The sequence below is a fragment of the Diadema antillarum genome, unplaced genomic scaffold, assembly GCF_040938485.1.
Source record: "Diadema antillarum isolate AM-2024a unplaced genomic scaffold, OU_Dant_1.0 seq00001492_RagTag, whole genome shotgun sequence".
Classification (NCBI taxonomy): domain Eukaryota; kingdom Metazoa; phylum Echinodermata; class Echinoidea; order Diadematoida; family Diadematidae; genus Diadema; species Diadema antillarum.
The window spans coordinates 30,693-48,531 of NW_027272230.1; the positions used below are offsets into that span (position 1 = coordinate 30,693).

The window sequence follows — 17,839 nt, forward strand, 5'->3', positions numbered from 1 at the left end:
AAAATTTTGGTCATTCTGCAAATGAGGCAAGTGCGGTTGTATTGTTCAGATTATTGCGATGTTTGATGTTGCAGAACTTCCATGTGCGATGGCCCTGAAATATGAATGGTATATTATTCCAGAGTTAGTGACATGTATCCAGGTAGATATGTTTGCCTTTTTTATAGGTGTAAGTAATGATATCGAAAAAAATGAAACACTGCTAATTTGAAATAACCACAAAGTAATAGGGTGCTGGCATTAGATCCAGTTAACTGCCTGTATATTTGCGATCCTACCTCACAAAGGGTATGCAGAAATGCACTGGATGACATTCCAGTAAGTCTAGGAGTGAGTGCCTTATGTCCACCAAGTGAACATTGAGTTCCAGAGCACTCTTGAACTTCTAGTCAAATTACCCTGCAATTAGATTTGAGATTAATTTAGATTTATAGTGATAGTGTATATGAATATGTAGATTTTGTACTTCTTTTGACTGCTCCTGTATTTGTTGTGTGTTTGCTGAGGATTGCGTCTAGTAAAGTACACTAAATATACTTGACAGAGATTTCTACCATTGTGTCAAATACTGCACTGACTGATATTGGTTATCTGAGAACAAATATTAACATGAGATAGTGAATATAAACAGATCAATGTAAGATTAATTTGCTGTGGATCCATCTGTTGGTACATCATTGATTAGAATGTTTGCTCGACAATCAAATTCTGTTTGTTGAGTTCCAGTAGCTCATGTCATACTGGGATAATGTACACAAGTACAACTATTAAGAATGACAGATATATTCAGGTAAAATGCAGACAGAAATTGATATGATTTTGAGTCTCATACAACTTGCCAGGAGTTATGACAGGTTTCTTTGTGGCCCAGCTTGAGCACCTTTGGACAAAAAATGTTATGTGCTTGATCTATTAGCCAGAGTTACAAATGATTCCATGGCAATTATAAGATGGTAATAAGGACTGGGCACATGTACATGTGCATTGCTTCTGCTGATATAGTCAACCTATGTAATTTTGCATTGAATGAAGTTAAACATCTTTACTGTTTCAAACCACATGCCTCTGCATAACATGCACATGAAGTCTAATATTTCTCTCTCTCTCTCTCTCTCTCTCTTTTTAAACAGAGAGAAAAATTAGAATACAGTGGGAATTGATAGGTACATAAGGTATATCAAAATCACTATGGAAACTTGGATGAATGAAGGGTACCAGTGATGTAAAATGCATATGGGCAGGGCACTTTGAAGCATTAAATCATTTAGACAACAGAAAAGCAAAAGACTTTTTGAACAGGTCATAATTGAGCATGGTGTATTGTTCTTCTTCTTTAATGATTATGTTCCTTTCTGTTTTAACACAGGTGGTTGGAATTGCACTCTTGGCTCTTGGAATATGGGGAGTGATAGAGCTGAAGAACTACCTTGCCCTGTCGGACCAGGACTATTCCAGCGTGCCCTATGTACTCATTGGGACCGGTAGCTTCATGATTGCCACGGGGCTCATCGGTTGCTATGCCATCATGAAGAATATCACCTGGTTCTTGCATTTGGTAAGCCAAGGTAGACTGGGGTATGAGAGTAGTGTAACATGGGGGCACAACCTGTAAAGCATCCGAAGCTCATATTATAAACATGTGATTTCTAAAACTACAGGCACAGTGCAGCTGTTACACCCTTCAAAATAAAGGATAAGCCCTCTCAAAGTGTAAGCTAGTTTGTGGTTCCATTTTTTGCATGATCAGAAAAAGGTCATTTGTAATTACAGGCAGGTTAGTTATTGAATTCACTTAGATAAGCATCTGTGCATGATGTTATTTTTATTCAAGGCATAATCCTCATAAATGGTGCTTGCCAGCACATCCAACTGAGAGTAACAGAGTGTTCATTACAGCTAGCGCAAATATTTGGCAAATTCTTTAAAAAGTTTTGTTAATGCATTTAATGCAAAACAGTGAAATTGATGATTCTCCAAGTGTACATTGATGAGCCATTCTAGTCACCAGGGGGGGCATTTCATGAAGGAACTTGTCGGATGAAATATTTGACAAGTCAATTATATCCGACAAGTTTTTAGAAATTCTTTCATCTGATTGGCTGATTTCTCTGAACTTGTCGGATATAATTGACTTGTCGGACATTTTATCCAACAAGTTCCTTCGTGAAATGCCCCCCTGGTCTACAATATGTACGCATATTCATTCATTTGAACATGAATGCCATAAACTGTTGTGTCGGGCGAGGTTAAAAGGCATTATGTTGCTTTGACAACAAGTGAAGCGCCTAACCAACTGAGAAAAACAGAAAGGTCATTTGTCCAAATGTGCATATGAGCTAATTACGAACAGGCTTGTTGACATTTATTCAGCATCACTCGGCCAGGGACAAAGGCCAATATTAAAGGACAAATCCACCTTCATATACACATTAATTGAGTGAATGCAGCAATATTAGTAGAAATTGGACAATCAGTTTAAAATTATGAATTTTTAAATCATTCGCGCATTCACTGCTGGATGAGAACACTACTGGGTTGTATGATGTCACATGCGTAGAATGATATTAGGAAAATATAAAGAGAATTTCACAATTAAAAAAAAAAAAAGTGCACGTTTCCTCGACTTGTCACTGATGTATGTTAAGGGTTATATTATTCCCCTGCCTTCTGAAAGAGGCAAGTCAACTGTTCTTGTATTATGCGAGAAAAGTTTCTATTTTCTTTATATTAAAGTTGTTCTACACATGTAACATCACAAGCTGTAGTAGTCTTCTCATCCAACGGTTACTGAGCAAGTACTTCAAAATTAATAACTTTTGAACGGATTGTCTGATTTTCCTCAAACTCTCACAGATGTGTTCTACTAATATTGCTGCATTCACTCAATCCACATGTCTATGGAGATCAACTTGTCCTTTAAATTCTAAACGATGTGTCAGTCTTTTACTGTAAAGTTGATCATTAGCAATGGTATAATTGAAAATGTTTCTCCACTTGCCCAAAAGGCCATTTTTACAAGAGTTCTGTAAATGAAAGGGGCAAGCACCCTCTGAGATCACTTGTCCAACAGTGACTTTAACTTGACTCAGACAAAGGACCACATGGGTTTGCTGCCTACTGTTGTCATAGCATCCACTGTTGATAGCTTTTTAATTACAATGGCTCTGGTTATTAGCTCAGAATGGAACTTGTATTGATGGATTACAGAAATTTAGAATCTAGAGTTTAGTGGAGGAGCATGGTACGAGTTTCCCCTAGTGTATCAAGAAATAATGGAAAGTGGAAACTTGTTTTAAAAATTGATGACTCAGTTGGGAATGCTGCTGAAGTGCAAATGGAACTAAAGCTATACACTATGTTTCATCTTTGGTCCATAATTTCATAGCAAACATGGCCTTTCACTTTCCTGTCTCATATTTGCAAATGAAATGCAAGCATGTAGCCTGATGATTGATGTTTTAATAGATAGAATTAGAGCCTGTGTACAGACAACAATGATGTTGATTCTATAAGGTGTTTTGTTTGATTTTGTCCTCATGAAAGTGTGTATTACACATTGATGAGTTTTTAAATAGTTTTCTTCAAACAGTTTTTTTTTAAAGATTTTTCTTACCAGCTCCAACTGAGGATTCTAACATCTACAATTTGGGGATTGCACCCATGTAGCAATGTCTAATTGTTTTTGTAATGACATGATGCTACCAGGAAAGAGGATCAATTGAGATCCATACACATTATGGATTACAATGTAACAGCTCTCATGAATTGTATTGTTGATGAGCTCCTTAGCCCTAATAGAAGATAGGGCAAACCATCCTTTTTGAAAGTATATTTGTGTGATGCATGTCTTCATGGATGGCAGGTGGAGAATGTCGCATGGATATAGACTCTGAGGCCCGAATTCATGAAGGTAGCTTAAATTCAGCCCATGGATTATGCAGATTTTGTCTGCGTAAAGGCCCGAGTCTTTCCATCGTGACAGAGCCCGCTGATCTGTAAAAGACTAAAGGAAAGTAAATCCAGTCCCGTAGTGGAGAATGAGAAAGAGATGATGGGGGTGGGGTTGACTAGTCGGGGGGTGTCCAAATTGCTCCTTCGCTCCACCACTGTCCTAGGATTGATGTCCTTGTTGTCCCATCCTCATTTCATCATGGGGCACGGAGACCTCGCGGAGGAAGTGGAGGGAGATGTCACATGGGGTCTCATGTGAGCCAGAGGTGCTTATTTCTCTTCCACCATGAATGATTCGACTTCTAAAAACAGGATGGGTGGGTGGTAGGGATGGGTGAAGGTCTGGTTCTGAAGAAGCTCAGTCTCGATATTGATGACAAGAGACGCAGGTGTTTGTGATTTTTAAGAGATTTAAATGAGTCTGTCTTCAAATGGTTAAAAAATTTACTTATTTACATTTGCATTCCCCCAAAAGGAAAGATGATGTTTACCCACGCTTATTCAGATCATGTTTGTTTGTTTTTTAGGGGGGGGGGGGGGGGAGGAGGGAGGGGGATGGGGAGGGGTATTGTGAATATTAGAACAAAATTATATTACATGTGTAGATGTAATTATGAAATTATAATGTGTAGACAAGTGTGTCCTCCTTTTGCGAAACACGACAGTTGATGAAATATATGCAAGAGATATTGTACAAAATTTATTTAAGTTTCACAGCGTTAGTTGTATAGTGCCCATGAAACATTTTCACATAATGTATTCCCTCATGTTCAGGTAATGGGAATACACATTGAGCTTTAACCTGTCATTGTGAAGGACATTGTAAGTGATTAAGCACTTTCATTTCCAACTTCAAAACTACTTGATGATCACTGAAAATTGCTTTGATGCCACTGTAATGCCAAGTGACTAATTGAAAGTAAAAGTTGGTAGAGTAAAATATTGGATTTGGGGGGAAGATATGCATGTCGTAGAATTTGATCAGGGACGAGAAAAAGACTTGTTGAGAAAGCCAGCATCACCACTATACATTGTAAATCTATCATCTGGGGCCTTCATATTATTAAAAAAACAGAGTGAAGCTGTGAGAGTGCAAAATTCACACTTTCTATGATACAAGTGAACTCTGTTAGAAACAGGAATGGTTGACAAGAATGATGGTAAGACTGTTGTTAGAAGGCAACACACACCTACCCAAGAACACAGCTTCTTTACAACGTTCAGTATCATGCATTAAAGGGATGGTATAGTTTTGGCTAAGATGGGGATTCAACAGAATTAGTCCGTCCTCAAAATGTTGCTTGGACATTGTCGTGGTAACTTTTGCCAAATTCTACCCACACCAGCTAGGGAAATTACTTGGTCATTACCCAGACATTACCCCGACATTACCTGACATTACCCTGACAACCCTTCTGTTGTGATGCTCTCGCGGTAACATTCCAATGATACACTCAACATGGAAGTGCTGTAGTTCAGACAGAATAACACATCCTGCACAAATCACATGCATGGATTGTAACCACACACTCTTTGCGGATGAATGGGTAGGTTGCTATGGAAACCTACCAGGAGATGGTTTTTGGTATGTGTCTGTGAAGATGGTACCCCTCGCTCTCCTGTGGTTTTGTTATCCGGGATGAGGGATTTTGTTCTCCGGACGTTATCCTGACATTGTCAGGGTAAGGTTTGTTAAAGGGACCGTATAGTTTTGGTTGAGACCTAATTTCAGGTTTGTAGCATTTTTTGGTGAGATAATGAGAAATCTCGTATGAAAATGAAAGAGCATGCAATTCTATGAGGAATTCAACATTTATTTGATAAAAATTGGTTTTGAAATGGCTGAGATATCCAAAGAGTGATTCTAATAAAGTGTGGGACCCACACTTTATTATGATTGCTTTGTTTTACTTTGTTTTTGGATGTTTCAGTCATGCCAAACCTGATATTCATCAAATAAACTTTGAATTCCTCTTAAAATGTTATGCTCTGTACTATATCATAAGTGTTTTCTTGGTATCTCGCAAAAAGTTAAAAGCCCAACTCCCATCTCCACCCATATTGTACCATCCCTTTAACCACAGTTTGAGAAAGAGATATTGAGAGGAGAAAGAGAAGAGAGAGGAGAGAGAGGATGAGAAAAACTCATCCCTTAACTATTTTGCAAAGTGATAATTTCCCTTTAAACCTTGACTTAATTTGTTTGTTGGCAGAGAGCTTGAGGCTGGAGTTGTTGATCCTCATCAAATATTGATGACTCGCTGAAATTAGGGCGATGCCACCTGTTCTAAGAAAAGATAAAAAGACTTTCCATTGCCTTTATATATTTTTTTCTTGCCACGTAACAAAGTTTAAAATAATGAGAAATGGAAGGATTTATTGACTTCTACCGACATAATCAAGGTATGAGGATTTCTTTTGTTTTTTTCCTTCTTCACGATGTTTTTTAGATTCCATGGACATTGTTTTCATATAGCTTGTGTGATACCAAACTTTGACAGAAATTAAACCGAATTCATGTAACATGTCCTATATTTTAGTGGAAAATTGAGCAAAGAAAATAATATTCATTTCTGGTCAGTTTTTCTGTTTGTCCTACATTTAGCGAAATTAGTGAGTGATCAAAGTACATGTAACATTTATTGAAAAAAGAGGAAGGCCCTCATTTATTTTTAGTGTCTACCATTTGACTGCTGAAAAGTTGAAAACCAAATGTTCATGGTTGAATTTTCTGTGTAATTAGATTTACACCAAATGACAAGATGCAGTGAGTTGTGCAAGGTTGTATTTTCCCACCTTAGCTCATGGAATGCTTTAATTCATGGCAATATTATGTTTCAAGACAAATAAATTTTATGTGATGTTTGATTATAACAGGCATGTTTTATAAGTAACAAGAAAATGATGTAGATTATATGATTTTTTCATATTTATGTATTTATTAAGGAACAATTCAAACCTCAAGAAAGAGTACACATTGTCTTTTGAAATACACCAGCCATACACTGTAGTTGGTACTCTGTGTGTACAAGACTGGTATTTCATGGTATCATATTTGTATGCAATGTGAATTAATATGACAGAAATATTACACTGTAAGATATAATGGTGTTTAACATACATTTTCCTGTAGTAGCTTGGCTGTCATTCGTAGCATAGCCTGTCTTCCTTGTGCAATAATGATAAAAATGATAAAATGATAAAATGATAAAAACTGAACAAGTTTTACACGGTTTTTTGATTTCATTCTCCCAAACAATACTTTTCCTCTTAGGGATCTTAAAGAAACAGCAACGACAGAGGCATAGTTTTATCACACAGTACTGCATTGCGTGTGACCCCAGGCATATTATTTCCTGCATTTGGCTCCAGTACAAAATTTGCTGCTGGGAGAGAGAGAGAGAGAGGGGGGGGGGGGGGGGGGGGAGGGAAGAAACTTGAAAATATACTCGCTCATCTTCTCTGTAATATTTTATCAGGCGTCCTTGCAAGGCACACAGGATATGGGCACAAACAATCCTCCTCAAAATTTTCAGCAGTCTCATATATATTTTCTCTTTCTCCAGAATTTAATCTAAAAGCTACCGGTCCTCCAGTGCCCATATTGGAGAATTTCCTCTCGTCATGTCCCTTGGGAAGTGTTTTAAAGTGGCAACTTTTCAGTTCTTGACTCTCAGATTTTTACTGCGTCATTTTGAATGACATGTTTATTAAAAAATATTAACCAGGCTGTGCACAGTAAGCCAGCAGGAGAAAGTGCTTGTCTTTATGTGAACATCATCCACAGTGAAAATCATCTCAATCTCTCTCAAGATTTCATGCACAGGTGGCAATATTTGGCATTCTTATTAGCCCCTTTTGGGTTCAAGAATAATCTCTATGCCAGGTTAAAAGCAGTGAGAAGTGAATAAATTTGAATGCATGAATTTTCTTTACTATCCTGTGAGGTACATGAGGCAAGTTTTCATTTGTCATTTAAATAGATTCAGGGGGCTAAATATTGGACTACTGCGTGCATGTGTATTGCATTCTGGGCTATCAGAGCAAGGAGGTACTAGGGTCGCCTAGTACCTCCTTGATCAGAGCATGGACCCTACTGTAGTGTCCATGATCAGAGGAGGTATGCAGAGGCAGGAGAAATAAAGGTATGGGGGAGGGGAGGGTAGAGGATGATGGCTAGGAGAGAGACACAGAGGTTGCATTTAGACTAGAGAGAGAGAGAGAGAGAGGGAGAGAGAGAATCATGTTTCAAAAAGCTGCAAATATGTTTAAGGAGATTTCACTAATTTTCTCAATAAACCTTCATGGTGACAGTTTATTCTGGAAATGGTTTTTGATATAAACTGTTGCTTACATTTTGTTTATCTAACAAAATGTAACATTACTATACTGACTAACATTTTTATGTAGGATAGGCTTGTCCCCAAGTCAAATTTTCTAACTATTTTGAAGCACTGAAGCTGTTTTTTTTTTTCTTCTAATCTGCAAATGTTAGTAAGGGGCAGCATTCTCTTCACTGAAGGAACTTACTACATACTTTTGCCAAGGATGTTGTAATGCATTTGTCATTGAAGATGAGGTATGCCTTCTGTTACAAACCAATATGCTATGACTGGAGAAGGTGATTATCCAGCTGCTGCATACTTGGAAGTACTAGTTGAAAGGGAACTATATATAATGTATGAAAGAGAGTTATTCAAAGACAGAACAAAACAATACAATACACATGAACCCTGTGAGGATTTAGCATGAAGGATTGTAAAGTTTAGCCTTTGTCAAAGGCTTTCTGCTTTTGTAATTGCAAAAGAAGCGTGCAAAGGTTTGTGACATGAGGCATCAATCAATCAATAATTCTGTGAATTGCTGATGAAATTTGTGAATTATGCTAAATGCTCCTATGAATGTCTTGCAGGATAATCCCAGATGATATGTTCCATAAATTGTTCACAATGATTTCTTTCAAGGATGAATTGTTCACCATAAATTTCTTCCAGGATCAATTATCTGGCAAAGCAAGGTATTAATACTTGCACCCGAGCCATTTACAAGAATTTGGGTAACATTTTAAGGACAAAACAGAGAGATTTCCCAAAGGAAATTATGGTGAAATCGTAGTCATTGAGCAGTTGCAGCAGTAGCAAAGCACTTTCTAAAAAAATTGTCATATGAAAATGTCACCATGACAATGTAAATGCTGCACTCAAACTCTTACTTATGTCCTGCACAATTTCCTTGAAGGACAGCTTGAATGTATCAAAGATACCAGAGAAAAAAAAAAGTGATCCTGGATTGATTCTTAGGAGCGCAGGAAATGAACAATCTATACACGAACATCTGTGCAGGCTGTGAATGCACATCTCCATGCACTTATACATTTTCCATGCATACATCCAGTAGACAGATTTTTTTTTTCTTTAAAATTATTCAACACTGACTGCATCCCGCCCAGCTTATCTTGGCATATCTAGGCTGCTATCTTGTAGTTCTAGTGCACACACACACACACACACACACACACACACACACACACACACATACACAACTCTTTGTGCCTTTGCTTGCGTGCATGTGTGTGTGTGTGTGTGTGTTTACACACATGTACATAACAAGGCAGTACAAGAATTTTTTTCTGTGCCGCAGGATGTTGGCAGCAGACTGTTGTTGCCATGCCAACCGGCTCATTCTTCCTCCACATAGATGGAAGCTGATTATCATAGAAATGAGTCGCACGTTTTCCATGTACTCACCATCCTCTATTCCCTCTCTCTCTCTCCCTCTATCTTCCACTGTGGTAAACTACCCCCCCCCCCCCTATACCTATATGTATGTGTATAATATACCCAGTATTTGAGATATGCTCTCTACATTTATGTGTATTATACATGCACATATTTATGCATATAATATTCATACATTTATTGATGTCAATGCTTGCACACAGCTTGGGTGCAAATAAAATGAGGCCATCACTGATTGCTTTCCCTGATTTACATGTATGCACTGTATTGCATTTCAGATATGCAGTATTTAGTCATTCTAGTGTATTACTTGTAAGGCTTCAGTGTTGTTAGAAATATCCATAGTGTATTAAACCAAAAGTCCTATTAAAATGGTATAAAGGCAGTTTTGCATGAGTTGAGCTATGGTTCTACAATATTTCACATCTATTGAAGAGTAGTCCCGAGTATTTGAGTAAATGTGTGTTGTAGCAAAATCAGTCTGTCCTCAATGGGTTATGATCCCCCTACACACACACACACACACACACACACACACACACACACACACACACACACACACACACACACTCTCACACACACACACACCCAATTTCATTTGAGAGCTGACATTGAAAGACATCTTACAGTCACCAGGAGATGAATCATAAAGATGATTGTGATACCGTTTCCCCGGAAGAGACAGGTGTGATGTTTTATCCCCCTGTCTCATTCATTTGCAGTCTCCGAGGGGAGGTTGCTGCTTCCTACTGCCCACAATATAGGCATGGCATGGACGCCGATTAGTAACGACCAGAAAATGTGCAACTTCCTGTCAATGTCTTGTGCAGGAATATATCAAAGCACATTGATACCTTTTTAATTGTGAATCTTCCAACAGAAGATATTTCTTCTATTTGTAGTTTGTTTATGGTAACAATGCTGTTATAGCAACATGAAGATATACTTATATGCACATTCTCCAAGTGAAGCTACAATGTATGAAATCAATCTGACCAGGAAATTTTATTCAATATTCTGAACCACAGTGCTACATATGACATAATCTGCCTGTTTTATTTCTTGAGGAAAGGGAGGTGGTTTCTCATTTTTATGAGAGAAAGAAATAAATATAACTGCATTTATGTTTGTTTGCACACTTGACAGACATCTCAGTGCAAAAGTGCAGTGATTTGCAGTGGTAATGTAATAGATCTCCCGTCTTTCTATTTGCTATGATATAGGAGTACTGTAGGTGTATATATATTACAATGTACATCTTTCATTCGTTGCTCTCTATATACATTAAGGGGATAACCTTCCTGGCTAGTTTTGAAGTGAGTGTAGAAGCACTATAACAACAACAACAACAAAACCATTTATAATTTATATGTTCTCCCTCTCTCTCTTCCTATCTGTATCTCACTGTCTCATTTTCTCCCTTTTCTTTCTTCATTTTCTTGTTCTGCTGCTTCTCTCCTCTCTCCTATCTCTTTGGCTCATTGTCATTTTCCCCCACAGTACACCGTTATGGTTTTCGTTGTATTCATCGCTCTCTTCGCGTGTGGCATCGCAGGATTTATATTCGAGAAGCGGGTGAGTATTCACTTGGACGCCCTTGAATAGGATCAGCCTCGGCTTCTTTTGTGGGAAAGATAATTTTGATCGTCCGGTATGGAAACTGAAAAAGAGGATTAGAATTGTTACAATACCATAATTGTCCTCATTCTATGAATGATGTGTAAAGCCCTGAATGTAGTGGGGCTTTTTTTAAGCATTTCTCTTTGTGGGTGGGGAATGGATGGAATGAGATGCAAGTGTTAGCTGAATATGCCCTGATCAGAAGGGAAAAAAAAGCAAAGAAAGAGAAAATCACAATAAGTCAAGGTATTTGCTTCTTCAAAATATTAGTTTTTTATCTCTTGTGGGGAATTTATCGTGCTTACTCTTGCACAGTGGAAAGGGCAATTCTGCTCTTTTGTGGCAATTCTGTCATTTGAATAAAAATGACTGTCTGAGGCTTTGTAGACTTAACCTCCAAGGTATTCAGGTAGCGCTCTGTCAAAGGCTTGAAGAGGTGTCGGATAAGCCTGAATAGGCTCTGTGTAATCTTCACACCGAGGACAAGGACAGGTGATATTGGAGGGTATGAATTGTCCCCAGGTAATCAACGTCCCAAGTGATTCTGCCTTGTGGTGGACTCTTTTCTTCCCCTATGCAATAATTCGATTCTACAATCCTGCAGTATTCAAAGCAACAGAAGTAACATGTTTATCTGAAGCCCATATCAGTACTCTGACCGTATTAAGGTGCAACAGTTTTGGAACTGTGCATTGTAATGCTTATTTTGAGATTTATATGAGGTTTAACATTGAACATGCAGAATCTAAAGGCCGTGTCACACCAGCCTTGCGTGCGACTTGCAAAGAACAATTTTGACTACCCGGAGGTCCCCGTAGATGATCCGCACATGACAGTACCTATTATGTATCTCAAAAGTAGTCGCCCGGAGGTGCGCACGCATATGTTTTTACCCGCAACCGTGTTTAGGCCCTGTCACACCTTTCCGGGCAAGCTACTCGGGCTTGTTACGTGTAGGGATTTTCTAGCATACCGGACATTCCTGAGGGCGGAAAAGGATTTGTGCGAGTCAGCGCATGTGTCTTACTTGCTGGACGCGTTATACTTGCGAGTATACTGTGTGACCTTTGTACCAGTCGCGTGGGGGCTGACAACTCAGTGAAGGAATTCCTCTAATGGAATGGCTGAAATCTCACAGAATTTCATTATCTTGGCTGCGTACGGGACTGCGAAGTACCTGTGTGGGAATTGCCTGGGAAGTACTGCCGCTAAGGGTCTCCTACTGGCGTTCTGTGTGGACCTCTACGGGCATTCCCGCGACTCACCCGGAAAAGGTTTTGGTCATGCTCAAAACTTGGCTGCGGTTAAATCGGACTTGCGTGAGCACCTCCGGGCAACTACGCGCTAGATACTGTCAGGTGCGGACCAACTGCGTAGAGCTCCGGGGAGTAAATTTGTTTCCCCGCAAGTCAAGCCGCAGAAGTTCCCCCGTACGGTATGACAAGGCATGAATGAAAATTGCAAACATTCTTGTTCGCCCGCTGAAAATCTTCTACGTGCTGGAAACTACCTCCTCGCCACAAGCCCGCGTAGCTTGCCCGGAATGGTGTGACACGGCCTTTACTAGTATTTAGCTTGTGCCAAGTGCAAATTGCAAAATTGAGAAAGCAATATTGTGCATATTGCAAAATTGAGAAAACAATTTTGCATGTCAAGTTGTGTTATGTAGCTACATATAAGCTGATTTTTTTTTTCTGCTACACACAGCTCAAAAGAAATGTAAAAACATTACTGTAAAAGTGGATAATTTCACGTGACTAATTTTTCGTGCTTGGCCGGGTCAGTTTTTGATTCCGCGGAATCAAGACATCACGCACAGGAACATATGGCAAGCAAAAATATTCGCGTGCTTTTATTTTCGCGCTAGTTTCTAGTTGCGCGAAATGCGCGAAAATTTCAACACCGCGAAAATTTCCACTCTGACAGTATACCTTAAAAAAAAAATGTCCTTGAGAGGGTTTGACTTGTTTCTTTGCCAGATGAACAGTATTGGTAATAAAACCTGTCAGAGACTTTTTTTTAAAATGCCCATTGTTATGTGTTGATTGGTTGTATATTTCTGAGGAGTATGGGACAGCAGTATTTTCTTCATCTTATGACACAATGCTATCCTATACCTAGAGTTTTTAAAGTCTTCCCTGTATTTTTGTTTCATATTTTGTAATATTCATACTGCAATGATTTTATTTTTTAAGGTGGGGGGGGGGGGGAATTTCCAGGTTTGACAAGACTTATAGTTGATGATAGCAGTCATTCTGTATTTAGTATGAATATGTGACAATATTTATACTAAGAATTAAACACCCCTTTAAATTGGTATCATGATGTCATCTTTCATTTTTGCATGCTTTTGTTTATATTTGAAATGTTTGAACAGCTAACAGCAAGTTTCCAAAGTGGGCTTTCCAAACACATCAAGGATTTTGGCAGTGACAATGAAGGTTTAGATGACTATGTGGACAATCTTCAAGAAAGTGTAAGTCCCTAATTCTTCTTCTTCTTTTTTTTTTAAAGTTAAATTCCTGTAGTCAATAGCATCATCCTTGCCACTTTGCTGGGAAGTGTTCCTTGTTTATATCCAGCTTGTCATAATTTTTGTCACTTTTTGTCACTCCTTGAATATGCAATTCTGTGTGTAAGTGGTATTAATGCATGTATTTCATGGGCATTTGCTTTGTTTGCAAATTTTGAGAGCAGAGTGATATTCACAAAATTAACAATTAGCAAAAATATCACCACCTGCAACATAAATGCCCTGAATATTGTATCTGAGGTGGGTTTGCTAATTTTTCTCTTGAACAGTGAAAATACTTTCATTTTATCAATGCACTGCTATTTTGCAAATTCAGTTGCCGTCGACTGGTACTCATTAAATTATTTTACCATTCTCTATATGGGAAATTTTATATTTGTGAGATATATGACTTAATATATAGAAGTATATAGAAGTAATTTTTTATTTTAATAAATTTGTTCAGTTTGCAAAATAGATGTACCATCAATGCCTTTCATAGGCTTTTAGGGAGGCGTGCCAAAGTCTGTTAACTCTAACAATTTACAGGTGTACACATTTTTTATGTTGTAGGCTAAAGCTTGAATGGAATTGACATTTGACAAAATTAAATGGATTTGATTATTGAAAATATCTATTCATCATAATTTGCCTCATTTTGAGTCAGGATCACCAAATTCATATTCTGTCTGGTTATTACAGAATGCAACTACCTGTACACACTGTAATACATTTCAGACTGTCTCTCTCTCTCTCAGATTTCAAATTTTTACCAGCTTAGAATCGCCTCATTTGCACCACACATTTCGTCTCTGCTACTGTCAGAAGCATCAGATCTTTTATGTTTCTAAGGGCTTTGCCAATGAAATGCCAATGGCAGTGGCTGACCCTACAGTGTATTCTCATGGCAGCAGCCATATTTTTTTCCCCTCCATACTTGTTGAATAGAAGTGATCCCTTGATATGAAGCTGTATGTATTGTATATTGTCTGTTGACTGTGTGTATTAACACTGTACGTAATTTACAACTGTAGACTTTGGAGTTACCCTAGTATTAGACATGATTAGACACAATCTCTTTGCCACCAGCAATCCCTCATCATCTTTAAAAAACATCTGAAAACTCAGTTGTTTCATTGATGATACCATTGTAAAGCACATTTGAGCATGTATGTATATATGGAGAATGTGCTATTGTTATTAGTATTATTATTATAATTGAATTCAAATGCACTAGATGCTCTTTTGTTATTTTGATTTGAGTTCCATCCATTCTATTCTCTCTGCTTTCTCCATTCTTTCATCCCTCCATCCATCACAGTTGTTTTGCTGCGGTGCGACAAACTACACTGACTGGCTGACGGGCACGTACTGGTCACAGAGCCATACGACTACCGTTCCAGTCAGTTGCTGTAACCGCACCGTGGATGAAATCGTGTGCCAAGACGCCAACCCTGGCCAGGGTGTCATGATTAGCAACAGCAACGGGACAGTCTACATCTTCCAAGAGGTATGTTTGGCATTCCAGTATAACAGTTCCCATGGTGGAAGTGTCTGGTGTAGAAGGAAAGTTTATAATGTTTAGCCATTTCATCATCTCCTATTTTCATCTTATTTAATCCAAAATATCATTCATGGAAGCACCCTCCAAGTTAACGCGAGATTTGAATGGGTAGTATACAATACAGGAGCAATCCAATTTTCAGTTCACTTTATCAATGCATATTTTAGTCATCAGTGACATTCATGTTGACTCTAGCCAAAAATTCAGTTAGTCTTGATCTGTTACAATAAACATTGACAGCTTGACCTCTAAATGATGGAGCTGGTAAAGAACTGGCAAAACTGAAGTAGGCCTGCCCAAATTTTGATGAGAACAACTCAAATGATCCAAAACATTGCAGATAGACATTGAGAGCAAATTGTTCGATTGCATACGAGCATGTCATGTATAATACTCCCCGAACCAAAAACAGACAAAACTTTTGAACAGTAGCTCTAGTTCTTAGGCCAGTCCAGCTGGTCGTTCTTGTGCAAGGCTGCAAGCTTTGGACAGAGTCCCTTGACTAGGAGGAAACTTTTTTGGCAGACCTTTTAGTTTTCTGCAGATGTGTTTAAAACTTTAGAGCATAATAATTATGTCTCAGTGATGGGTTGCAGTAATGATAGTGATTGTGATAATGATAATGAAAATGACAAAGGTAAAAAAGATAATGATGATGGTGATCATGAGGATAATTATGGCATCAATAGTAATGATTCTTACATTGATGATGATTCTGAAAGTAATTTGTGATTCAAGTCATATAGCACTACTCATCAAACTGCATTATTTTGTAACCCCAAATTTCTTGCAGGGTTGCTCAGCCAAGGTGACATCTTTTCTAAGCAGCAAAATGGGTATCATTGCAGGAAGTGCCCTAGCATTTGGAGCGTTCCAGGCAAGTATTCACTGTTTAGTATCCAGAATGGATTATTTTTGCATTGTTGAAATTTTCGCTCATTTCTTGCAACATCAACCTAGTATCAGTATAAAAGTGCTCAAATTTTTTTTTCATGTTATATGCGATACTAGTAGTGTCAGAAGATGGATTGAAATGAAAGTGTTCATTATTATCCCATGTCCATTTGCAGGACCTGTGAGATATCTGTAGGATCTGTTTAGCAATGATGTGCTGTAAGTTTTGGTGTTTAATTCCATCGATCAATTGATTAGTTTTGTATTATGCTAGTTCATGGGGAACTCACAGACATATTTGTATTTTGTCTCAAGCAGAAGTTATGCTCAGCATTGTTTGTGTGCCTTTCGATTGTCGCCTAAAGCCTTCTTTTGTTACTGTATAAGCTGTTATTTTCGTGAGGGTCTAATTTTTGCAAATTTCGCGAATCATAGGTGGATTGCAAATTAAACAACACGCGAAAATGTCTCAGTGTGCTTGGGCGATAGTGCATTTACTTCAGCATCGGCGTCAATTCGCGAACACAATATCTCGTGAAAATGTCTATAACCTCCTCATCTGCGAAAATATCTGTACGAGAAAATAACAGTGTATACAGAACATGTAACAATTTTTTAATGTTCTTGAGTATATCGTCAGCTGAGAACTGGCTGCGCGCCATTGCGTTCTAAGATTTCAGCACACACTAAACTGAACAATCAATCAATTTTCATGAAAAAAAAAAGTCTATTTCATCAAAAGTGTGTAGATTTATAAGCATTGTACCAATATGAGGTAAAATATTGCCCTTGTGGTTCAATTTGTAACATTTAAGGGACATTTAACATTTAAGGGTAAGGGAAATCTTACCGGGTAATATCAAAGAGAATGAAGCCCCTTTCCTTCCGCATGTTCAAAAACATCTTTTAAGTCTGTCATAACTATTGACGCTCTACTTGTATGCATTATGTCAGTGGCACAACAAGATAGCGGCAATAGAAGGGTTAAAATCTTGACTGACATTTTGCCCCTGGGGGGCTCTCTCCTTCTCCATCAACAGCTGATTGGAATCGTACTCTCCTGCTGCCTCGCCAAGATGATCAACGCCAACAAGTACGAGATGATGTGATGAGCTGGAGGGAGAGAGACCAAGGAGATTGGGAGAGACGGAGAGCGCCATCTACTGTCCCTCCTTACTCCGTAACCCTTCCCTGCCCAGCAAGACACCATGTATTGCCAAAAAACATCCAGATGCTTGATAATCAATGAGGAAAAAAAACTTAAAACAACAGCAACAGAAGAGAGATGAGATGTGTGGACAAAGGAAACTCTCAAAAGAATATATGAGTGCGTATATATATATATATATATATATATATATATATATATATATATAATATATATACACTGTATGTGCACTCACACACTTCAGCAAATTGCAATTGTATGTAGCCAGTAAATTATGTAGGTATTCAGTATATTATAACCATTGTAGTCTCCTTTTTTTTCACAAGTTCATCACCTTCCTTTTTCCCCCTCAGCCAACATTGTACCTGAGTCTGTTTATTTTTGTTCTTTAA

The 17,839-nt window shown here is 38.2% G+C and overlaps 1 protein-coding gene across 1 annotated transcript; it reads left to right on the top strand.

Annotated features, from left to right (window-relative positions):
- Positions 1-1,342: 1,342 nt before the first annotated feature.
- On the top strand, positions 1,343-17,591 carry LOC139710015 (tetraspanin-7-like). The gene is made up of 6 exons (XM_071621966.1): positions 1,343-1,555; positions 11,190-11,264; positions 13,687-13,785; positions 15,143-15,331; positions 16,179-16,262; positions 17,320-17,591. The coding sequence occupies exons 1-6, from the start codon at positions 1,343-1,345 to the stop codon at positions 17,386-17,388; spliced, it is 729 nt and encodes a 242-aa protein (XP_071478067.1). The 3' UTR covers positions 17,389-17,591.
- Positions 17,592-17,839: the final 248 nt, after the last annotated feature.

Bases quoted from the DNA above. Each gene is read 5' to 3' on its own strand.
- LOC139710015 (XM_071621966.1), top strand. From the start codon at position 1,343: ATGTTCCTTTCTGTTTTAACACAGGTGGTTGGAATTGCACTCTTGGCT. The intron at 13,786-15,142 runs GTAAGTCCCTAA...CATCCATCACAG, and splicing joins TGGACAATCTTCAAGAAAGT to TTGTTTTGCTGCGGTGCGAC. The intron at 16,263-17,319 runs GCAAGTATTCAC...CTCCATCAACAG, and splicing joins TAGCATTTGGAGCGTTCCAG to CTGATTGGAATCGTACTCTC.